At 37.9% G+C, this 25,186-nt stretch overlaps 1 protein-coding gene across 7 annotated transcripts in view; it reads left to right on the top strand.

Annotated features, from left to right (window-relative positions):
• Positions 1-24,938, top strand: part of COL12A1 (collagen type XII alpha 1 chain) — a 107,164-nt gene extending 82,226 nt beyond the window's left edge. For 5 of the 7 annotated variants that reach the window (XM_069804682.1, XM_069804681.1, XM_069804683.1 and 2 more), the window contains 15 exons: positions 1,040-1,189; positions 2,356-2,433; positions 3,066-3,152; positions 4,031-4,084; positions 4,614-4,709; positions 6,622-6,675; positions 8,155-8,208; positions 9,454-9,507; positions 10,623-10,694; positions 17,073-17,108; positions 17,218-17,284; positions 18,878-19,066; positions 20,164-20,232; positions 21,287-21,457; positions 23,855-24,938. In XM_069804682.1, the coding sequence (XP_069660783.1) occupies positions 1,040-1,189; positions 2,356-2,433; positions 3,066-3,152; positions 4,031-4,084; positions 4,614-4,709; positions 6,622-6,675; positions 8,155-8,208; positions 9,454-9,507; positions 10,623-10,694; positions 17,073-17,108; positions 17,218-17,284; positions 18,878-19,066; positions 20,164-20,232; positions 21,287-21,457; positions 23,855-24,036 (1,413 nt within the window). In that variant the 3' untranslated portion in view covers positions 24,037-24,938. Of the gene's footprint in view, positions 1-1,039; positions 1,190-2,355; positions 2,434-3,065; positions 3,153-4,030; positions 4,085-4,613; positions 4,710-6,621; positions 6,676-8,154; positions 8,209-9,453; positions 9,508-10,622; positions 10,695-17,072; positions 17,109-17,217; positions 17,285-18,877; positions 19,067-20,163; positions 20,233-21,286; positions 21,458-21,829 lie in introns of all 7 variants that reach the window. The other 2 variants (XM_069804685.1, XM_069804684.1) reach the window with 2 other exon arrangements.
• Positions 24,939-25,186: the final 248 nt, after the last annotated feature.

Genomic DNA, 25,186 nt, shown 5'->3' with positions numbered 1-25,186 from the left:
GATATTATAATGTTGTATATAAAATATATGCTGTATGTAAGGTGTATAAAGCCACTGAAACCTTTCTGTTGCCTTAAGATGTTCTTCCATCAACTGCATATTAGATTTACTAAAATGTCAGACCCTTGCTTCTTTCTTGGAGACTCCTGAATATCTTCTGTTTTCATAGAAATGTAGGAAATTCACTTGCATAACATTCTCCATACGTACTATAAATTTTTTGAATGGTAACCTTTGCTTCAATTTTGTTTGTTCTTCCGTTTAAGATTTACTGTATTTTCCCCAAACGCTTCATTCTCTTCTCCTGGTAAACATACTCTCCCTTTGTTACAGTCATTCTTTTCTCCCTCTGAAGTTTCCCCTATTTCCAATAATTAATCTCTTCCTCTTCTTCCCCTTTTCCCCTTATTTTAGCATGTATTTTTGTAGCCAAATTTCTCTCATGGAAATTTCTCTCTTGCATCTTCCATTAGTTTGTCTTTTTCTGGGCAGGCTTCTCTGCTCGCTTCCTGTATCTCAATGCAACTAATGCCTCTGGTTGAGTCATCTGTGGAAACTGAACCCTGGATCTTTTGGATCTGAAACAATCTACTCTCTGAACTACAGACAGAGTCTATTAGCCAGTGGGCAGTCCCAGACTCATAAACCTCTTGTGTGGTCCCAGCCATCAGAAGAAGACAAGAAGAGCTTATATTCACTTCCTCTCAAAAATTCTTTTTATTTTTTACTTTTATGCCATCTTAAGGTAATTTTCAGGCAAGCTTTTTTAAATAGATCATTGTAGTTCAACTGTTAACATTAAATAGTACTTCTTAGCTGTGCTTGTGTATTCATCTTACTGATTTTCAACACATTTTAAAGAGGTTACTAATGTCATAGACTTTCCTTGAGTTTGAATTTTTCCACCAGTTGAAAGTAAAGCAGGATTACTAGGAAGAAAATTTAAAACAGTATTACCTAAACAGTGAAATACTGTGAAAGTATTAAAGTAAATATGCCTATGTGCCTTTTCTAAATACTATGTTAAACTTTTTTTCAGGTCCATATTGTTGTAACTTCATCAAATGTTAAGATTTACATTGACTGCAGTGAGATACTGGAAAAACCAATTAAGGAGGCTGGGAACATCACAACTGATGGCTATGAAATACTTGGGAAACTTCTGAAAGGTGACCGGAGATCAGCAACAGTAAGCAATAAGCATTAATCCATTCATTAATGCAAACCCTTGGTATTTTCTGAGGAAAGAGATTAGAGATCAAGGATTGCTAAGAAATCAGTAGTGCACCCAAAGCTTTCAAGTGTCTGTACTGCAAGACCCAATATACTTAACCGAGAAGTTTGGTCTTGATAGCTTCTCATTCTAGCAGAACTGCAAGAACAAAAATCTAATAACTGAAAGTTGCAGTCAGGTAAATTCAAACAAGAGTGGAGATCTTTTTCTTTTAATATGGAGAGCAGTTAGTCATTGGAACCATTACTGTGGATTCTCTATCACTGGAAATCTGTAAATGAAGATTGTTTTGTTTTCCTGAAAGACATTCTCTAATGAGCAGGTTTTAATTCTGGCAAGTTCTATGGTCTGTCTTGTACTGGGTTATCAGAGTAATCCCCACTGGCCTTATGATCTATAAACCTATAATGAAAAAGTGGATGCTGCTATGAAGGGCACATCAATTATCTTAGTGGATTAACTATACTTATTATGTAATCTATGCTATTACCTGAGCTTCATACTAGAAGATTTAAGTCTGCAATCTGACCCGTGTGTGCAAATCCTAACACCCGAAGATGATGCTTGGTGCTCACCACCAAGTGTTTGGTTGTATATATCAAAGTACAGGAGCATAGCTCTTGGGGTGAAAATAAGAGAGGAAACTGCTTTTACCATACAGTCTACCTAAGGTCCCCACTTCAGCCTTTCTGCAGAATTTTTCCCCACTAATGTCACTGGAATTTCCATTCATAAATCTGAATTAATATATGATCCAAAGACTGCAGTCCTTAGAGCTGGTCCAAAAGCTTTTCAGCCAGATTTCACGTTGAAGTGCACAGGCACTCAGCTGATGTAGAAGTTCATCGGTATTGTTCATTAAGTGTTGCAAAATATTTCTTGAGTCACTTTATTTGGTTACTTTTTGCCTCAGAACAAGAGCAAGCATCAGTGCTTGAAGTTCTTGTAGCCTTATGTAGGCTTGGTTTTAAATTTTTTATTATTTTTAAATCATTTTTCTGTCAGTGTCAAAGAAGTGAAAGTCTGAATGATGTTAACTACCTTGGAAGTAAATTGTTTGAGGAGTCTTTTTTAATGATAATGCCACTAGACTATTTCAAGAGTCTTCCTTTCTTTTACAGTTAGAAATCCAGAATTTTGACATCGTATGCAGTCCAGTTTGGACTAGCAGAGACAGATGCTGTGATCTCCCTTCTATGGTAAGTATAAATGAACCAGAAGCTATTCAGAAATTCATTATTAATAGCAAATTTAATAATATCAGTATTAGCCTGGTATTCTACCTCATACTGACAACACATCTAAATTGCAGTTGTCAGAATAGCCAGTGAACAACACTGCATTTCCAAGTTTTGTGTCTGAGGGAGAAAGATTGTAATGTGCTAGAACTGAGTCCCTTAGGAATGGTGGAAAAAATGTCAGTTATATTTTGGTTTTCAGTGATTTAAGATCCTAAGTATTATGAATGGAATAGCTATATTATTTTTTTATTTAATCTGTTCTAGATTAGCATTCAAAAAGTAACTAGTTTATTCTTTGTCAGTGCAAGCTGATTGTGTAATGGATATAAATATCAAAACAACAGAATTTGCATATGAATATGATTTTGCCTGTGCCTCTGTTGTTAGTGTCTTGTGTAGCTTGCAGAGAAAATTTGCTAAAAATATGAAAGGTCCTCTAGAAACATTTGCAAGCCACTGTTTAGCTGTGAGTTTTACTTGTACTTTAAAACAGGAAAATAGAGAATCTTGCTGTTATTGTTTTAGAAAAATATGCTGCCACCAAATACTTTTCTTTAAAAGGACAGTAATAGTTGTGATTGAATTTTCAGAGAGATGAAGCAAAATGCCCAGCTCTTCCAAATGCTTGTACCTGTACTCAAGACAGCGTGGGACCTCCAGGACCCCCTGGACCAGCTGTAAGGAGCTGTTTGCAATAGACAGATTTTCTGATTTTTAAGTTTATGGAAGCAGTTTTGTGTCAACTTGTGGTTTTGTGAAACAAAGGTCAGTCACAGAAACAGTTTCTATCAACACGTCCATAGCATCATGGTAATCTCTTCGCCTTTCATCTTAGTTTAAAACACAGTTAGGCAGCTCCTTGCCACCTCTACTTGTTTATATAATAATCCTTTTCCCATATTTCCAGTGTGATCACTGTGAATACCTCCTCATTGTTTGATAGGTTGAAAGAATCTGGCCCATTCTCAGCTGTCTTGCACTTCATGTACAAGATATTTTTAACGGACTGTGCAAATATTTTTCCTAAATACAGAGTCAGGATTTCACTCCAAGGAAAGATTCTTTACTCTGTCAGGGAAATAAATTAGCTACTGTCTTTGTTTTACATGGAGAGATAGTAATCTATGGAATGAATACGCTCCTACCAATTGTTTTGAATATATGGGAGTTATACTCAGCTCAGTAGTCCTTCTAATTTGAAGCTATCAAAAATGCTGCATGAGGAATCTGAAGTCCAGTTAAGTTGTCTGGCAGTCTACTAGAGAGGTATCCAGAGATTTTGGTGAATATAAATTGAAGAAGTTTATATCTGCAGAGACAAAAATGACAATAATTTTTCATGGGCTGAATTGGCAAGGCTGAAGCTGATGTGGCTTACCTGAGTTTCTGATACATCTTTTATTCTGGTACTCTTTTTCACAGTGTGATCTGTACACTTCAAAGCTTAGGGCTTTCGCGTAAGAGTGTGATAAAGAGGATTCATGATGCACACCAGTATGATGTACCCTTGCTTTCCCTGTATGAAATAAATTTTCTTTCCAAATACTCAATTTAGGGTGGCCCAGGTGCTAAAGGTCCCAGAGGTGAAAGGGGTTTGACTGGATCATCTGTAAGTATCTTTCTGGAATGTATCTATAATGTTGCTACATGCTTACCTGTATGAAAATTTGTATGCTTAGTTCTATGCTGAGCTAAGAATGGAGATTAAAAATTTACTTGGAAACTTGCTTATATGTTATTTATGTGCAGCCTACCTATTTGAGACTATATATACACAGCCTATGTATATATGTAGCCTCAAAGGCATTGACTGCACATCAGGAAACTAGAGTACGTGCATCGGGGTGTTAATACACACTCTGCAGCATTGTGGTCCTTTCTTCTGTACAGAGGAGACAGCTATACTTCTAATTAACACTGCCAGAAGGCGTGTATTGGCCTGAGACTGCCAACATGAATCAGAGAATAACTTATGAAAGAATATACCACTTAGATAACTGTTTCCACAGTTGTTCTGAAGTATTAAACGTGTCTCCAGGCTTCTGACTTGCCTTAAGTGTCTAACACAAAGGATTTTGCAGTTACAGATCTAAGAAGCGGTTGTCATTTACAATGTTGTTTTAATTTTCTGCTTTAAGGGGCCACCTGGTCCTCGTGGTGAGACAGGTCCTCCTGGCCCTCAAGGTCCCCCAGGTCCGCAGGGCCCCAACGGGCTGTCAATCCCAGGTGAACCGGTGAGTGGCCGTTCTGAGTGCGGGTGGCAACGTGTGTGGAGTCAGAGCTGTCCATGGGGATGGTGGTCTTGGGAAGAGGGTGGCAGCTTTGCTGTGCCATTAATTTTTCCGTGCAATACAGTAGTATTATGAAACAAGTCTTTTTCTGAAACAAGTCTCTTTCAATACAATAGCATTTTCTGTCCTGAATGTTACATGTGCTTATGGGATGCCTATGAAGGGACAGTCTAAGTGTTGTAACTTGTGCTACTACATTTTTAGTCTTACAGCTCTTCTGTAGAGTTGCTAGGCCTTCAAGTTCTAGGACTCAAAACTATCAAATTGTGGTGCAGGAGAATTAAGCGTGCAATATTACTCTGAAGACAGAGATCTTTCTCACAGATTTACATGTACAACTTCTATTTTCTGAGCTTAAATTAGTAGCTGAAAGTTCAGAGAGGCAATGGGTGCCTAGATCTAGGCATATAAAACAGCCCTTCATTCCTAGGGGTCCTTCTTGGCAACAGTACGCATATTTTAATGAGAGGCTGGTTCTGATTTCATGTACATGCCTTCAAAGCCAGAGTAACTCTGTTAACCCTGATGAAGTTCCACCAGATTCTGTTTTTATAGCAGATAGCATAGGTAACCCTTTGCCTACATCCTGAATGCATTGAGACTGCTTTTGCCATATTTTAATAAGTAATCACCCAAAAAGCAGGAATATAATTTTGACGCTTCCTGTTTAGGATCAGCTTGAATTTTAATATAAAGAGGAGCTTTTTGTATGAGGTCTTTGATTAAAATATAAAGTTTATGGAAAAAAAAATAGAATTGGTGTCTGATTGCACACTGTCTCATTTTGCATTTGCATACTTCTCAGTCTGTAACCTAATTTGGGAAATGGAAAATAAAATGTGCTTTAAGATAGACATTAGGTACACCTTCTGTTGTAGGTACACCTTCTGTTTTGTAAGGACAAAGTAGAAAGATTTGGTTAACCACTGTAGATGTTTTTCAGTTTTTTGTTATATACCAGGAGGAAAACTTCATGAAGATGACCTAGAGGTGCCAAACAGCAAGAAAGACCAAACACATTCCTTTTACATGTGAAATACAATTAATACATTTATTTGTCACATTCAGTTTGAAAACCTCTGAAAAGTGAAAACACCAACATTGGTGGAACTTCTCATTAGTTAACAATAAGTTAGAGCACCACTTTTGAGTCATGTAATTTCATTTTTCATATCAATTGCAATTCACATTGGCAGGCTATGTTTACAAATTCTTTGATTATTTGTGTGTCATCAACAGTTATTAATGCTGGATTATCACGCAAACTACTGTGAAAAATAAATATTATATTGTCAAATTTAGCTCACGTGGATTTATACTACAGTGCTGTAGTGTATGTGGAATGCAAGCTAGTTGTGAAAGGCAATACGTTGCTTCTTTATATGCTCCTATAGGGTTAGAGAAAAATAGTGATACTTTAAAAAGACCAAGCTTTTACCTTTTGTGAGTGTAAACAGTTCCATTCACCAGCTGAGAAAGATAAGGGAGGCTGGGAAAAAACTTGTAACCCTTCCCTGCTTTCCTGCTTGTGAAGACATTGGTATCAGTCTCTCAGTGAAAAGTCCATGTCACTTCCTTATCAAAATATGTGCTCCCTTCAAATGTCTGCTTGCCTATGTTTTTAATATAATGTCAACTAGTCATCCTGCATTTGCAAATGTTTGTGAGATGATCGGTATTGCTTCAGTTAAGAGGTATATGTATCTTGATTTATTCCATAATACATAGTTGGCTTATGGATTCCTTAATTTAGGTCTCTTGCAGGAAATATTTTGTGTCCATTTACATAAATTAATTATTCTTCTGATCTATTTTGTAATTCAGAATGTCTAACAATCATTTATGAAAACTGTAGGGTCGTCAAGGAATGAAAGGTGATGCTGGCCAGCCTGGACTACCAGGGCGATCGGTAAGTTGATGCTTAGACAAGATAATGTAATTTTACACTATTCCTGATGCAGGTTGGCTGCTGGACAGCTGTCTCTGACATCACTAGGAATCATGGGCTCTTCTCATACCTTCCTAAGCAATAGTTTTGGAAACATAATTATCATACACTTAGGAATTTGAAATGTAGGAAATGGTAAACCATTCAAAACAGCAAGAGTGAAAGAACAGCTGTACTGAGTCAAGCCAAATGTCTGTCTGGACAGTTCTGAATGCACAGGGGCAGACCCTTGGATTAGGAAAAGTACACTCATAACTCCCCAAGAAGGTCCCTCAACTTCTGACCACCAGCAGTTAAACATCTTCCTAAAATAAAGGTTGCAGAACATTTGCTGAACCCCTCTTCAGCAATGTTGTCTAATTGCTTTCTACTTTTGGAAGTCAAATCGTCTTGGGACATTAATTGTATGCTTTCTGAAATAAGAAAGCAATATTAAATTTCACTTACTTGCAGGTTTCTATATTGTAAACTAGGATTAGGTTTTGAGAAGAAAAAATAAGGGGTTTTTTTGATAATCAGCCAGATTTGGATAATCCAAGGTCATTGATCTGTGCATGTGGTGACATAACTAATATTCCTTGGTTACTATATTGTCCTTGATTTTACTGGAGATATAAAGACTATATGGAAGATGCTTAGTGTTGTGGGTTTAATTTCATAAAACAGATAAGGTCAGTTATGGACCAAGGACCTTGTATTCGTTGCCTGTTTTATTAGTCCTTATAACCCTGAGTAATATACATATAGGGAGTAGTAATATCCCGCAGAAAGCAATGCTCCATTTTAGTGTACAGTGAGATTACACAAAAAAGGGGGAAGAACATGACAACATGATATAAGGCTGTTCAATATCCAGTACCTACAACAGTTACAGAGCATTGAATGAAATTCCTGACTGTTGTCTAATGTAGAACTTGTTTAATTTTAGGGTTTATTCTCTACCCAGAAGCTACAGAAGGAACAGAAACAGAGAATTTAGAATGTGCACAATAAAGCAGCAGAATGTTAAAGAATAGGACAATAGGGGGAAAGAATAATAAAGGAAGAGTCTAATTTTTGTTTCTTTAGATACACTCTGATGACTGCAGCTAGGCTTTAGCACCAGGTGTTAAAGGATTAGCTGATATCTGTAAGTCATGCTTGTAAAGGCAATAAACCAGATATATCTGTTCTATGGGAACAGTACTGAAAATGATTTTTGAAGTTGAATTATGGGCTGGTGGGGAAACAGAAGTAAAAAATAGTGTGAGGGTGAAGATTCTTGTATCATGTATATGAAATAAATGTTTTTTTCTAAAGGTTTGTTTTATTTTTGTAAATGCCAAAAAGCAACATTGAAGACAGTTAAATATTTAATGTGTGCATATATAATGGAATGATTAGCATAGCAGTCATGTTTGTTCTGTCATGGATACAGTTTAACATCCCTTTTCACTCTAGGGAACCCCAGGTTTACCTGGTCCACCTGGCCCAATGGGACCTCCAGGAGAAAGGGTAAGGTTTCCTCAGTTTATCATCTGAAAAGACCAAGTAATGTGGTTTGTTTTTTTTTTCCCATTCTTTATCATATCTTTCTATTTTCAAATGCTTTCTCAAAAGGAGTCCTTTTATCAGCATCCAGCCTAGAGATGTAAAAGTGGAAGGACTGGAAAAACCTAGGTGTGAAAACCTCCCCACATAGCCATAGGGTAGCCAGATAGGTTCTGTAAAAATTGCACTGCTCTCTCTCCTGACTAGGTTCTCGGATGCCTGCACCCACAGAGCAGTATGTCCACTGAGCAGGGCTCTGCTGAGGTGCTCAGCCCTGCTGTCTTCCACTGTTGCTGCTGCAGGGGATCCCTTTGAAACTCTGCTTGTCTCCATGTCTGGGAGATGTCATACCCCTAAAGAATCTGTCTGTGCCATTCTTACTGTGAAGGTCAAGTTCTCTCCTTAACCTTTGACTGGCTGGAGCTAAGAACTTTTCTGTGGATGGGGGATTCTGAAATGTCTTCATAATGAAGGGCATGCACACAGGTATTTCATTGTGGTGTTGCTGCAATCCCTTTCTTCTAATTTGGGGTCAACTAAGCAAATCTCTTTTGTCTTCACAGTGGCATATCACCTTTGAGACGGCTGAAGCAATGACTTACCTTTACAGTCAAAATCAGTAGCTGATATATGCATTTATAGTTATCCTTTAGTGGGAGTTGATAGCGGGAAATGAAAACAGACCACCATATGATAGCCAGTTGCCAAAGAACATACCATTGGTTTGGTGGGTCATTAGTGGGTCATGGGCCATCAATGTTAATATGTGAATGCTATGCTGGATTATTGAAATGGGATTTCTCAGCATCTCTTTTTGCAGGGGAAGTATCTGAGAGGGAGGTTGTTCTTCAGTTAAGTAGAAACCTCTGATTTTCCAGCTAATCTGTGAGTGGGAGAACAGCAAAAAGGGAGATCTTGCTCCTCTGGGATAGAACAACGATTACTTTTCTTAAAAATGTTGAGAGAGACTCATTCCATCTTCAGTTAATCAACAGCAGCTGAACATCTTCTAAATTGGCTGAAGCTCATTGTTCCATAGCCTTCTCCAGCATTAGTTGTGATAGCTATTTTTATAACCTACATTGTGGATAGGTTTTACAATACATGCTAGTAGTAATGAGGAGTATTGCAATTACATAATCTTCAAGGCCATTTTAATCAGGCTACAGTCTTAAGTTGATCTCTAATCATGCTTTTGTTTTTGAATAGGGTTTCACAGGAAAAGATGGTCCCACAGGTCCCAGAGGCCCACCAGGACCATCGGTAAATATAATTTTGTCTTTGATATACTCTGAAATAAGAGAACTGAGCCAAGAGTGAGCCACATTGACATTTTCAGTTTCTGTCAAATATGAAATGGATCCTTTGTTTAATATCCTAAATGGATCTGGGAAACACTCAGTGAAAGGTGGGCAGACAGCTGCGTAAACATGTGTTCACAAACGTTCATAAGAGTGGTTTTGAAACTGATTTCTGCCAGTGTAAATAAGGGAAGAACCAGTTTACCTGGTTCATTAGCCATGATCTTTAAATGCATAGCTAGGTCTACTGAAACCAATCAGCTTATTACTTGTAGTCTGGTGAAAAAAAACGTTAGTACAAGTTTTTCTTGCCAAGGGTACTTAAGGATTAGTTTTTGCTTAAAAAGCTACTTCATTGTGTTTTGTGGGACCATGTTAGAAAAGGTGCTGGTTGTTAGAGAAAAACATATGCTGGATCACGCAGCCCGAGGTAGGCAAGTTGCCACAGCTCCATGTCACCAGGTCCAACCAGTAGCAAGGTGGAAGATGTCTTCCCAGTAGGCATACGCACACAGAGCACACTTTTACACCACATATACTTATATAGGCAGGAGTTGCTAGGGCAGGGTATTATTTGGGCTGCCCTGCTCTCCCATGATTGTCCTTGTGCTCCTTTGTGGGTGTACAGATGAGCTTTTATCACATAACCTAACATTGGTCTTTTTTTTTTGTTCGTGTTTATCTAGTATCACTAGAATTACTTCTATGGACTTGATGCTGTAGACTTTTACATGGATCACAGACCTTCTAGATGATGTTAGAAGGCGAAACTGTCTTGTTCTGCTTTAGGAATCTGTCATTAAGAGGGATACCAAAAACATATAGACACTCTCTGCATCTTTTGATTCAGAAATGCTGGTTAAACTGTGGTGTTATGTAAAAGAACACATTTCTGTGAAGAAACAAACTATTTCTTCCAGAGGGAAGTTTTCAAGCCTGATATGTACCTAACAGAAAAAAAAAAAAACCCTGATAGAAGCCATTTTCAGTATTGCGCTCGATACAATAACACATTTCTTATTGGCACTTAGACTGTTGTGGATTTCCACAATTCACTTTACATGTCTTCTACTGTAGGGTGCCCCAGGAGTTCCAGGAGTTGCTGGCCCAAGTGGAAAACCAGGGAAGCCAGGAGATCGTGGGACACCAGTAAGATAATGATACACTTACAGTATCAAATTTAAAATTACAGTCTGTTGATGAATATGAGACTTGTCCTTGCTTTAAATACTTGTCTTGCACTTATGACAGTGGTTAATACAGTGGAGCTAACCTAAGACCACAAGCCTTTTTTTCAAACAATTTTATTTTTACAGTATGCCATTTTGCTGAGTTTAATAGTTGGGGCTGGAAATTGTGGTCTCTGGTTTCCACTAAAAAGATCGTAGGCTATTATGTGCCAAGACATATATATTCCTACACTGCATAAGCATAAAGAACTAGGTCAGCAAAATGACTGGAAAATCTTTAGATTTGTGTATGTGTGTGTGTAGTAAAAAAGTGGTACACTGCTGAAGGTGGACAGTCTTTGGTAATATAACAATCACTTCTGTTTTGCAAATGTTTTGTCCTTTTTACAATGTGATTTCAAAATTATTTGGGGGTGGTTTCTGTGTGTTCTATTCAAACCTTTAAAGAACATCCTGAATGGAGAGAAAGAGCAGGAGGTGCTGCCTCCCACCAACAGTTTTAGGAGAAATTTGTATTGATTCATTTATAGGTTTTCTGAGAAATTATGCCTGAGTCAGGAGTGGAGACAGCAACTGAAATGGGAAATCATTTGTTACTTGTGCTTAATGTCTGGCAATCAGCCAGAATTTTCCATCCTGCTTCAATGTCATTGTGTATACGACAGCTGGATACTTTGGAAGAATATATAGTAGACTGGGCTGCTTGATGGTTATGAAGTGGAAGTTCCCAGGAGCACCTGGAAGCTGGGTCATTTTCTCATACACACGTTGAATTCAGTCTGCATTTGCCAGCCTGTAAATCCCATTTCTTTTTGTGGTAGAGGACATTGAGTGTCTTAGGAAAGCACTGAAGCTTTCCTGGCTTTAGACATACGTTGCTCATGTGATATTCCTGCCAGGTCAGATGCTTGATAGACATAGCTGGGGCACGAGGTGCTATGGTTTGTTCACAAGTGAGCTTCAAACTACCAGGTGTATCTGAGTTTTCCTTCACCTGGGACACTGGATGGCTGACTCTGTTCAGTGCCAAAGATCTTCTGCAGGTAAATAACGTGCATAGAAGGAAATTTGGCTACAGTTTCAGTGCTTTTGCAAAGCAAAGCAGTCAAGTCCTGTCCAAGCACCATGTGTAAGTTCCCCTACACTCTAATCTTAAGAGTTCCTTTCAGTTAGAAATACATTTTTTTCCAGTTAATTGCACTGTCTTGTAATGGGACCCTGTGCATCATATTTACCATTTCTTATGTTTCTAGAACAGATCCCAGCAGGAATTCTGGCTTGCACCTTGCACAGATGTTTTATCAGACTCCTGGTGGACAGAAATTCAATGCTTTCCTTTGTGTCCACTATTAGAATTGCCAAAGGTGCAGCCTGACGGCCAAATGCAAATTGCAGTGTCATGAATCATAGTCCAGGCCTGCCTGAATTTGTAACTTCCTGTCCTGAGAAAGATAATGAGGCTTCACATTGCCTCTGGGAAATACAAGGAGTAAATAATTTTTGAGCAGATCCTGCCATTTTCTCTTCTACCTGAACAATCTGTATTGCTGGTACTATGCGGCGCAAGTCAGGTGAAAGACCCCTACAAAGCAAGGAACATTACACCTCAGGCAAAAGATAAACAGTTACACGCAAATATGAGGAGCCTTGGTGTTACAAAGACATTCCCAGTGAATGCAGTCAACTGGAGCTCTTTCCTGATGCACTAAATACCACTGATGGGCTAAGCTGAGGCAGACCACACCACGAATGTGGCTGTATACATTTCTTTACCTCAATGTGTACTTATACTAGAACAAGTTGATACTTGAAGTGTTAACTGAATTTTCATGTAAATAGGAAATTTGACTTTTTAATCTGCTTATAAGTACTTCCAAGAGAAACTTAGGTGGGTTTTTTCACTGTAGTAACCAAATGACCGAAAAAGGAACAGTAAGAACACAAATGAGTCAGTAATCTATTGAGAATTGAGCGCTGGCTTTCCTGGAGGAGACTAAAATATCTCTCCTCTGTCTGGTCAAACAGAGAGCAAGCATTTGGTAGTAGTCTGTACACATATTGTACGGTAACAACCAGCAAGGGTAAGAAAGTCATTAAGCTAAAAGAGGATATTGGCTCAAAAAGGAATGGGTATGTTTTCTGTGGATAAATGTAGTGGGAAATAGAAGATCTTGGACTATCAGAGAAGGAAAGTTCCAGTGCTGTTGGTTTATAGGTGTAATAGTGAAAATGATAGTGGATGGGTAGGCAGACTAAGTGGTCTTAAGGTAGAGCTGTCTTGTTAAAACAGGGTCTGAGTTTATTGATCTAGAAAGTCCCCAGGAAATAGTACATGGCATTTATGTTTTATATATAGGGTGCTATTAGACTGATGCCTCCAGGACCAAACAGACTGTGAAAACCTTTAGAGGGTAATCCTGAGCACATAAGGGAGATGTTTATTGTGAGTTAAATGCAGCTTTTGAGCATTTTTCCATTCTCTGTTGCCATGTGTTTACTGATCTTGCATTCATCTATGCAGACATCCTAGATGAAGTCTCAAAAAAGACACTGCTTTGGGAGCAACGAAATGGTGGTTCTTGTGGGGAGCAAACATTGTTTTGGGGAAAACAATCGAGCACATTATCTTTTAAAGTAAAAATAGCAAAACTTCCTTTGTTTTGTCCTCCTTCAGCCGTAGAACTTTGCTGCAGCCCCAGCCTTCATCCCACAGCTCAGAAATATCTCACACGCAGCATAAACTAGCTTTTCCTCATACTGACCCCAAGTGACTCTCTCATTGCAGGATATCAACAAAACAGAATGTCAGCAGCAGCTGCTGCTTCTCAAAATGCTGGCAAGCAGTTGGCCAAATTGCACTTTTTTGTCTATTAAAAGAAAAGAAACTGAAATTTAAGAATATAATCAAGTGGGAGGAAGATGCAAATAGCAACTCAGTAATTGCAGTTGTAATTATTTTTTGGAAATCATATTTTTAAAATATCCAGGTGGAAAATGAACTTTGTCATTAACATAGCCAGTCAGTCTCTAATCTTCAAATTTTAAAATTAGTTTGGAATAACCTATAGATTTCCAATCATACGGTTGAATCAGTGTATCTTTGCAAGGTCACAAATTAAAGAACGAGGCTCACTTGATTTCAATGAATTGTAAAATTGACTGTGTATTGCTTAGAATTAAGGAATGGCCTTAGCATTTTTTTTAGCTGGGGGACCTTTGTTGGCAATACTTTGGAGCAATGTTGTGCTTTTGTTACCAGAGCACCTTCCTGTTTTACCAACATGGCTTGTGGCTGAAGACAGCCTTAAGAAATTTTCTTAACCAGTCAGCAGAAAATATTTCCAGAAACAGTATATAGGATTTGAACATTTTAAGTTTGCTTCTTTTTTTGTCTTCTGTATATAGTTCTGGTGTGTGAATGCTCTAGCAAGTGAATTCATTGGAACATGGCATTTTAAGAAATTATTAGAATATTGCTGGGATAGTAGACCAGAAATCTGATTTTTAATGCTTGCACTTACCTAGTGAATAAACAAGAAGACGTACTGCATGATTTGCTTCCCGTCAAAACAATGTGAAGTTGTAGTATGAAAGCGTTAGAAAGAATGAGAATACAATGAACAGGTATTATAAATATGTACTCAGCAGATAATTTCAAATGAATGTGCTTTCAGAAAATAGCAACAAATGCCAAGTTTCAAACTGAAAGAGAAGCACAAACTAATTTGTTAATATTTCCCCCCCCCCCAGATTTTCATGTTATAGTCCAGTGCAAGTGAAAAATCTGCAGTTCTATTCAATGGCTATTTCAGATAGATGTGATAGTTTATGATTGAGATGTTAATGTTGTTGAATTAAGAGTCAAATCACATCTCTTTTAGAGCTTCTGTACATCAGCATTTACCACAATGCTCATTATTAGAGAAGGACAGATAGGAAGGTCATATTTTCCTGATGGTTTTAATTGTTACAGTTTATTTATGTTCTTATGGCATTTACAAGTCCATGGTCTGTGTCAGCATGTGGCTGTGCTAAGCTAAACTAAAAGACAGACCTTTTCCCTGTGGACTTTACCAAGTAAGAAAAGATACAGATGAAAGAGTGAAGGACAGAAGGGAAAGAATATTCATCAGTTTGATGGGTATATTGTGTACACATTAGTAACTGTCTCCTTGGTGGGATAATTTATTCCAGTGGCACATTTATGGTGTCACCATTTTAAATCTTTCATTTGAGTCTGTAAAATTAATTTTGCATAAACGATCTGTTATGCATGATGCAAACGTACCGTATGCCAACTACTTAACTCAATGATGGATGAGCTGCCTCATATTTTCTGTGACATGTCATGGGGTAGGTGCATGCAACACCGCTGCAGAGAAGCTCAGATAGCATACTAACTCACACCCCGACATATCCCACGGGAATTTGTTTGCCCAAAACGTTGATAGAAGTCCATGAAACAGTGCCACCGCATTTGAATTGTATCTGCTGTGACCTCAGAGGAATGATTTGTTGTCTTGTGTTATTGAAATTAATTGCGGGTACTGTAGGAATGTTATGAAAAACAGCTGCGGCCCACACTTAGCCTTTGCTTTGTTAATGGTGATAAACAGGCTCCTTAAAGAAATACTACGATGTGAAAAGCAGTAATACTTGGGATGTATGTGTAATTATGTGGAGAGCCATGCAGAGCAGCAGATGACCAAACTGGTCTTTCACCTTACGTTCAAATAGTAATTTAGGCTACGAGTGAAAATCTATTTGAACTCTTGCTAGCCCCTTTTTGCTTAACTAACAAAGCTCCTTTGCTCTTTGGACACATTCTGGCAAGTGAATTTACAATAGATTTTAGGACTCAGCTGTGGCCTAACTCTGTGTCCACGGAAGTCACCTGTAAAACTCACAGCAGCCACTTCAGGAGCCGTAATTTCATCCAAAGGTTTGTTTGTACTGCCCTAGAATTTGGCACAAGTGTCATTTGTCACAGTGAGTGACACAGTGAGTATTCAAGAGCATTGGAAGGGCTATTCGTGATGGCTTCCTAAGCAGGTCTTGCAGCAAATGCAGTTTTGTTTTCTTTTTTCTTTTGTATTTTGATGTCAAAATTAAAAGAGTCATTTTAAAACACTTTGCAGATTTTTAGATTTTTCAAAGGGCAACGTAGTGGCTAAAACAAATGACTGTGAATCTGATTTTCTACTTACTTTAAATGGGCATCTGCAATTTTTATTGTGGCCAAAATCGTGTCAAATAGACCAAAGCAAGTCACAAACATCCTTCTGAGATCATTGCTGTCTATTCTGAAAATCTTTAAAAATCCTTCATGCCAAGCATTGTAATTACATTTTCTTTGGAAAATATGGTTTGCTCTCTCTTGGTGCTTTTCTTTGCTAGCAGTGGAATGCAAACATAAGGCTACAATCTCAAAATGTTGCGTGAGAGGTGCACTCACAAAATTTTGTTTGCAGAGTTGCTTGTGCATGCATATCTCCAGTTCAGCATTTAAAAATATCTTTACAGTATACCTGATGTTTTTCGAGCCATAGACACATACATACATAAAGATCAGAATCAGTCCTTCTGGTTAGCTTCTTACATAGTATTCTTGAAAACGAAAAAACCCACAGCAACCACTACAGTATTCAAAGGCAAATGGAAATTGCTGTTAGACAAAAGTTAGCTCTTGGAAAATGTCAATAATTATAAAGCAGGTCAAGCTAAGACTTCTGTGAGACTATTGTAAGACTAGAAGTGGTTGAAAATTAGCAGGGAAGCTGTCATTATAAATACAATAAGCACTTAATGGCATCTCTCTCCATCTTCTGTGTCATCTCTTCATAGCGCCTTTTCACTTAACAAAGGGTCTGTTTCTTGTAGGTTCAAGGAGACAGCTACCCTTCCTAGACGTGTTATTCTTCCTAGCGTACTTTCTTTAACAATGAGTTGGCTTAAGACTTAAAATTAAGCAGTCATATATAACTCATACAAGACCATTCACCATTTACAGAAATGTGATGCTAGAAATTCAACTTTCAAATTGCCGGTGTGGTCCCAGTGTCAGAATGCATCAGTTTCTTTGGCCCTAGTTTGAATTTTCCCTCTAGATCTTTTTCTTCTGCATCTGTCAGTATGTTTGATGATACACAAAAGATCGTTGCTTGTCCAGTCTTCTGGGCACCTGCTTTAGCCTCTCTGAAATGTAAAGTTCAAGGAGGACCAGGTGTCTCTTCTGAAAGGAGTCAAAATGTTTTCTAGAATTGCATGTCTCAAACCTATAGGTGGGGTGGAATAACATAATCCTTCAGTTGTTTTATTTTTACTGTATTTATTTTAGGGTGCACCTGGAATGAAGGGAGAAAAAGGTGACAGAGTAAGTCTGCTTTAAAGTCAGTTTTTCTCAGATTTCTTAATTAAACACTATGTCTTTGAAAGCACAGACACTTGCTAATAAAACACTTGTTTTGGTTTTGATTACTTAGGGTGACATTGCTTCTCAGAACATGATGCGAGCAGTTGCAAGACAAGTTTGTGAACAACTGATAAATGGTAAACAGTGTTGCTTGCTTTGTTTTCATAGTAGTAATTTACTACTTTGTTTGTTAAAAGAGAAAAAAAATGGTATAAATTTAAGGTGAGATACTGGCCACAGAGCACAGCAAGAGCTTGAGTGATCTGATAGCTGTCCAATGCCAATGATTTGGTGGAAAAAAATGTAACACTAAATTTTTGCCAGATCTGCATGGCCAGCTTGATCATGAACTAATCTGTGACCTTTGGAAATACACATGCAAGTCTAATGCTCTGTACAAGGAAGGTGACTTTCCTTTTGTCAGTCTGGTCCAACATTACTTCATCTTTGTCATAAAATCGGTATACATTTTCTCATTAAACACATCTTATCTTCAGGAGGAGGGAATCGGTGAGAAAAAGGATCCTCACTGCAGGTACTTTGCTAGCAGAAAGAGGCAGATGAGTGTTGGGTAAATACTGTGCACAGAATCAGCTGTGCTATGCAGGGAAAAATGATATTTATTTGGAAAAGGACTCCAAATTGAATTTCAGTCCTCTACTGCCACACAGTGCAGCTCTGCAGCCCATAAAAACGGTCTCTACAGAGGCTTTCTCTCTGTCCCTGAGGCAGTGCTTTTGCTATCAGTAGACCTGCCGAGGAGGACAGAGACAAATGAGGCCATAAATTGTTAATGTCGTTTCTATAACAATGGTAAGTGCTGACTGAGGTAAACAGATATACCTTTTGGATCATTAAGAGTGCTTGTGTACAGGGAGGAGGACAGTATGTTCTTTAAAATGTCTGTGATGGCTGCTGTTTAAAACATTTCTATTAGTTAGCCATCACAGAGGAAGGAAAGTACATTCATGAATGTGTTAGGCTTATGAATAAGGATGTGTTATCCGAGATCTTTTAGCATCTCTTTTTTGAACATCCCTGCCTTATTTTTTTCATATTCAGCTCATGTCTTTAGGGTTATGCTAGGACTGGCATGTTACACTAATCAGGAAGGGCTAGGTGTGGTCCCCCATTAAGGGCTCCCTTCTGCATAATTTCAAAATGCTGTTGTTTTTGTTCAGATACCTTTCTTTGGAAATGAAATTTGCCTATATCCAGGACGTATGTAGATACAAGTCTATGCATCCCACAGGCTTAAGAAAGCAACTTCATAGACTGTGTGCTGCTAGCTCTACACATGAATAATTTATAATGTGTTTGCGGTAGCTTCAGAGCTCTGAAAGTACATAGAAATGTGATACTCCACTTTTAGAAGTGTTACAAGTCCTTTCTGTTCTTCAGAGTGGAAACAACCTCTAATTAGAACTCTGAGAGCGAGTATTGTAAACAAATGCTTATTTTGTGACTTAAATTGCTTTAAAATTAGTTTTTGTTAATGTTACTGGCTTCCAGAACTCCCCTTACCTTTTTTCCCTCCCTCTTCCATTCATGTTCAGCCTTCTTATCAGACATTCATCTTGAGTCTTTCTACTAGTTCACCACTAATTTATTGAATGGGAACAAGGATAGGATTTGATGCAGAGAGATAATTTGTTATTCCTTCCCACTTTGATAAAAGACTTTCACTCATTTCACATGGTTTATTGAACCATTTTTCTTTCCTTTGGAAGGTCAAATGAGCCGGTTCAACCAAATGCTGAATCAAATCCCGAATGACTATTATTCAAACCGTAACCAGCCAGGGCCACCAGGACCACCTGGTCCCCCAGGAGCTGCTGGGACAAGAGGAGAGCCTGGACCTGGAGGAAGACCAGGATTCCCAGGACCTCCTGGGGTCCAAGGACCCCCCGGTGAAAGAGGTGAGTAAATTCCAAGGCAGCTGTGTATTTCACAGCAGATGTAGTGCAGAGGCTGCCAGAGGAGCAGTCTGATCCCTTTACCATGTCAGACTAGGAGGTCCACACCTAGCAGTAGCCTGTTAGGCCAGCTGGGTTGCCTGAGGGGCATGATGTTCTGGAGGACAAGGTTAATTACATCAGTGCTTTCCTCTGTCTCGCCATGGCTCATGTTTCATGAAACACAAGTTGGTATAACATTTTGGCTGCTGTCTCAGGCTTCCACAGGATATCCCAGGAAAGTGAATGTTCTCAGAACTCTTCTGGCGCTAAACAACTACATCTTGAAAGGCTGGCTGGAGTAACACAATGCTTTGCAGAACAGAACTCTGATTAAGAGAGAAAATGAGTCATTACCAAGAATAAAAAGTAGGAGTTGAAAGAATTAGGTCTACATCCTTGGCTCTTTGCAGTTCTCTGAGGGAGGGAAGCAACTCTGAACTGAGCTTGAGCATATGGGTAAACGTATTTTGTGGCTACCTTGGATCACTGCAATGACATGGAGTGTCTGTACTGTACTGTGTTGTGGCCTTCACCTATTCCAGCTACTCTACTGTAGCATAGACTCAGTGCTGTGTTTTCTAGCATATATTTTAGTATAATCTTTAAAAAAGACTAGAAAAAAATCAAGGAAGAATGAATTGCTGCAGTCTGCTCTTTCTTAAACTTATGTCATCATAACTGTTTCTAAGAAAATGTAAAGCATCCTTTATAGTAGAAGTATGCAAGCTTGAAAATACCCTCCTGTTTGTAGTTTAAAATAATAAGGTTCTGTGGTGTTTTAAGCGTCTCGGAGACTTTTCTATTTTTGGGAAAGCTTATTCATACTAAATTACCTCTGCATCCTACTTTATTTTTAGGTTAGTATATTTATATCCAAATTATTTTCCCAAATGCTCATTTGGACATCTGTACAAAATAAGGTTTGACCAGCCTTGTAACATTAAATAATGGGAACTAAATATTAATATCAAAGAATGAGCATGAAGAAATATTTGTTGATGTGGTTTCCTTCCTTTGGTTTTTATTGCCTTTTTTTTTTTTTTTAATTTATTCTGTAGGAATGCCTGGAGAGAAAGGTGAAAGAGGGACTGGATCTCAAGGACCACGAGGTTTGCCGGGACCACCTGGTAAATATTTCTTGTTTTATCAGATTACAGAAAAGTAGGAGAAAAAGGCAACATTTCTTCATAAGGAACCAGACTACATATGGTGAATGAACATGCTTTACTCTGTCCACTTCATGTTTTTGACACATATTAGAGTTTACTGGAAACCCCTACAAAAAAGGGCAATTTAGAAAGATTTTTGGATGTGGCTAATAAGTATTTATCTTTATCTTGTAATTTACTCATCTGGCATGCTTGCTTGTGTGAAAATGTACTTAATGAAAATACATTATCCAAATATTTGACGGATATTTTCATAAGTGTTATCCGATGATACTTTTGCAGTATCTAGTTCCATTTTTTACTTGTGATTACAGAACTACAAATTTTCCCCGAACTACAAAATACTGCCAGACGCAGAGTTACCAGATGATAGAGTCAGATGATTTGACCCTTGGTTTTGGTCTTTGTATCATGCAGTTTTGCTCACTGATGCCTTGGCAGAAATCAGCTGCATCATTTGTTTCTGCTTGTAGTTTACTAGGCTAAACATGGTTTTTCATTACAGGACCCATAAGATGCTTGCAGCAAATTGTAGCCCCAGTTACTTGAAGCTTTATTTTTCTGCTAACCATAATAAGACCGTTTCCAAAAAAAACATTACCTCATCCATCCTGGGGCTACAGGGTAGCAGAATTAATGTACTCCTGTATTTTAATTGAAATCCAGTGTGCTTGTCTAATCTAGTGGTTTCCCTGGAGATCTCGTATCTTACACGGAGGGGAAATAAACCAGAGAATTCATTGATGTTTCTTACTTGGCTCAAACCTTACTAAATCAGTTTCTGTGAATAAATCCTTAAATAAGCCACACACAGGGAAGCAACTAATGATGAGTCACATTTCTAGTTTTCTTTTGTTTTTCTTTGTTGACCCCCGTATAGCAACAAAGTGCAAGTGTTTTCTCACCAAAGACATAGCCTAGTCTGTGCAGTCTAGACAGCAGTAACGCTAGCTGTTTTATCAAGCTAGTTCTTAAAGAAAACAACCTCCCAACCTTTCAATTCTAAATTTAGGTCCACAAGGAGAATCTAGAACTGGTCCACCAGGCTCCACAGGATCACGAGGACCACCGGGACCGCCAGGTCGTCCTGGAAATGCGGGTATTCGAGGTCCCCCAGGGCCACCAGGATATTGTGATTCATCCCAGTGTGCCAGCATCCCTTACAATGGCCAAGGATTCCCAGGTAGGTTATGAGCAACTTAACTTGCCTTAAATAGCCTTCACAGATGTGGCTGTTCATATTGAGCTGCTTTACATGAGACAGTCCTGCTAGCCTGGACATACTGAATCAGGAGGAAATGGTTGCAATGAGCAGGCCTGCTTCATTGTAATGTGCTGGTATACGAGCAGTCGTTTGGACTTTGATGCAGATTTACTTGATGTTATGTGTGGTTTGCTTTAAATAGGAAGTAGTAACAAAATATTTTAGTCTTTTTTTTTTTTTTTTAAACATAGACGGTTAGTAGTTGATAATGTTTCTTATAGGATTTAAGTGACCATTTTCTTCTTCTTCTTTTTTCCCCCCTCCATCCCCACCCCTTCCTATCGTCTTCAGAACAAGGTTGAATTCTCCATGTTTCTCTTGAAAATAAAAAGAATGCTGTGGTTGGCAATTTCCGTGTGTCTCTTTTTGAGCAATGTCAGGATTATTTATACTAAATTGATACCTGAAATAAAAATTTTCCACAAAGGAAATCCATTCGTTGATACAGTGCAGACAACTGAAAAACACCTCTGTCCTACAATTTCTACCAAGTTAAACACCATGGAGTCTCTGATTAGCCCTGGGTCATATCAGCCTTCCTACACTGTGATGTAGCTCAAAACAGTAGGCTGCTTCTGGCATCAAAATAAAGGGTCACAGTGGCCACCAATTTCTGACTGGAAAGATTCTAATATATTTTAACATGGGGATCCTGCAGGACCACAGTATTGTTAACAAATTAATATGTATGCATTGCAACATCTCAAAATTAGTGTATGTGATACTACTCTTGGATACGGTTTGCTGTTAGTGTATTGTGCATGTACCCATGAAATGAAAAAAAAAAAAGAAAAGAGATATATATATATATGTACACAATTGCAGACTCAGTGCTGCTGGTTAAAGAGCCAGGTAGTTGTGCAGATCTCACACAAAATTCTTATTTAAGTGAAAAAGAAAGAAAATTGTACCTGTGATTCAGCAGTGTTCTCCTTTCTAGTAAGCAGCTATGTATACATATATAAATATATGCCTATGACTTAACTGTTATGTATTCGGTTGGATGAAAGTATGTTGTTGCACATCAGATGGACTTTTTAAAAGACTAACATCATCTTTGACCTGTTTCAGGTTTCGGCTAACACATTTTCTAAGTCGCCAGTGCTGCTTACAGTTTGAATACATGAAAATCCTGTTTCTGAGATGTTTGCGCACGTGCTTATTAGAAAATGAGTCCGTATGGATATTTCACCACGGATATGGTTTTTGAACCATGTTGGCCTCATAGAATGGGGAGATTCTTTTTACTAACACAACTCGTGAATGAGATAAAGGACAGTGATGTCAATTCATTAAGCCTGTTGCATTTCAATAATAAAATACAGAGTCTTTCTTTTTTAAAAAAAGACCCAGATCATCAAAAGCCTCAGGAGGCTTATAAAACTACTAACCAGCAAAGGTAATGCCATTAGAAGAGACAGACTTAACCTGGTAAATGAGAAATTACTTATGTAAATAGTAAACTAATTGTGGCTTGTAAATGATTTGTATGGGACCGTATCCACTAAAATCCGTTAACAACTCTACGTGATGCTTTTGCATAAAAGCCTGCTGCTGCTTGCTATATGCCAGAATAACATCTTTGACAACTTATGAAACCTACCTGTCTGTTGCTTGTTACCAACATGTCTGAATTGGGGCATGTGTCTTTTTTTGTATGTAATCTTGTTGGATTCTGTAACTGCAGTTATAAGTACCAAAGTTTTATAATTATTTTTCTTCTGTTTTGCTGTAGTTTTTGGTGTTCCTGAAGCACCAGCTGTAACTCGGTTTGTTACGAGGAACAGCACAAGAAAATGACATGTACTGTATATTGCCGCTGGTGATAGCTATGTCTACATTTACTTTCCCATTCTCAGAGAAAATTAGTATATGCCAAACCCACCTATTCATCTTACCTGCTCCATGTCTTCTACTAATTACACAGTTTAAAATAAAGTCCAGTGCTTGGATTTACTGAAGTAGCTGTAAAATAATATTTTTATTTGATTTGCTTTGTTTTTGTTTTAGTTTTTTTTTTGTTTTGTTTTACAATAATTGGTCCCTTGTATAATTTAAGACTCTTTCTGCAATGTTTTGTGTATTATAAATACAAAGCCCTTCAAAATTAATTTTAAACTTTTTATTATTTTACTGCCAAAAAAGTGTTCATGAACAAAACTGAAAAATACCCCCAGTGAACTATTAACTTATATATTTATTATATGGAAATAAGATTGGACTAACATTATGTAGACAAACTAACCTTCATTGTATTTGTGGATTCAAAGACATGCGATAACTATTATGTTCAATCGGACAACTATTTTCAACCAGAACCATACGTGCCTGAAAGTGGACCCTATCAACCTGAAGGTGAACCCTTTATAGTACCTATGGAGTCAGAAAGGAGAGAGGACGAGTATGAGGACTATGGAGTTGAAATGCATTCACCAGAATACCCTGAGCACATGCGCTGGAAAAGATCACTGTCAAGAAAAGCAAAACCAAACCCATAAAAGATCTGTGTCTTGTTTTGGTTTTTTTGGTTGGTGGGTTTTGTTTTTGCTATACTTGCATTTGCAGATACACACAGGGAGAGTGCATCCTTTCTTTTGCTATATAGCTTTCTGGTCTTTTCATATCAGACGCACCCCTGTTTTGTATCTCGCTTATGTGGGGATAGCAATGTGTGTACCTAGAGACTTCATATTGCTCTGGAAATGCTTGTAAAATACTTTTGCTTATAGTGGCTGCGTACAGGTTAATATGTGCATTCAGTTATCCCAGTGCTGCCTTTTCATTAAAATAATGTAAAAACAAATAAATAAAAAAAAGAAAACCAAAAAGCCAAAACAAAAATAACCACAGAGCTGCTGCAAATTTCCTAAGGACTGTCTGCTTTAGCTCTACATTTTTCTTCTTTTTCAAATGCATGTTTGCAGTTCAGTCAGATCACAGGTCTGCATTATCTAGTTAAAAAAGAAACAAAAAATTCCCTCTCCTTCCAATATCATTGTCATTTTCTTCTAGTCTTAGTTACACTTTGCAGAGCATATATTGCTCTTACACATCTCCTTTAAACACCACAAACATTAAGTAGCTGAAATCATTGTATCAACTGGATACAGTTTAATAATGCCTGAAATCTCCCTGTTTGTAGACACAGTAACATTTATGCCAAATTGCAGTCAATCCTGCAGAGATGGAATTGCATGTTTATGTTGTATATTTAGTATGGAATTTTTTTTTCAGAATACAATGTTTCTTAGTTATCAAAAGCAGTTGGAAATTGTTTGCAAGACTATGGATATAGAATTGCTGCTTTTATATTGTAACTGCAAATTGTGAATTTCACTGCCTTATATTATTTATTTCTGAAATGAAAGAGGCATTTTTCAATAAAACTACTGAAAATTTATATGCATCTGTTCATTTTTTTGAAAGGCACGTTGAGGCTGATGTGTATGTATTCTGTTAGTGTTATTTACTCAACCATTTGGAAATGCCAGATACCAAAAATCAACTAGAATGGGAATAGTCTTAAAATAGGTATTAAGGCTGTGGTGTCTAGAGGCGGGTGGATGAAAGCAGGAGAGGCTTCCTCCGTCTGAGGTATGAATAAGAGTTTTGAGAAATTCAGTCTGCAAGGCATTTGGTGAAGAAAAT

The sequence above is a fragment of the Haliaeetus albicilla genome, chromosome 17, assembly GCF_947461875.1.
Source record: "Haliaeetus albicilla chromosome 17, bHalAlb1.1, whole genome shotgun sequence".
Lineage (NCBI taxonomy): Eukaryota > Metazoa > Chordata > Aves > Accipitriformes > Accipitridae > Haliaeetus > Haliaeetus albicilla.
Note: the sequence above shows the minus strand (reverse complement) of the source record. Positions and strands in the feature narration are given on the sequence as shown.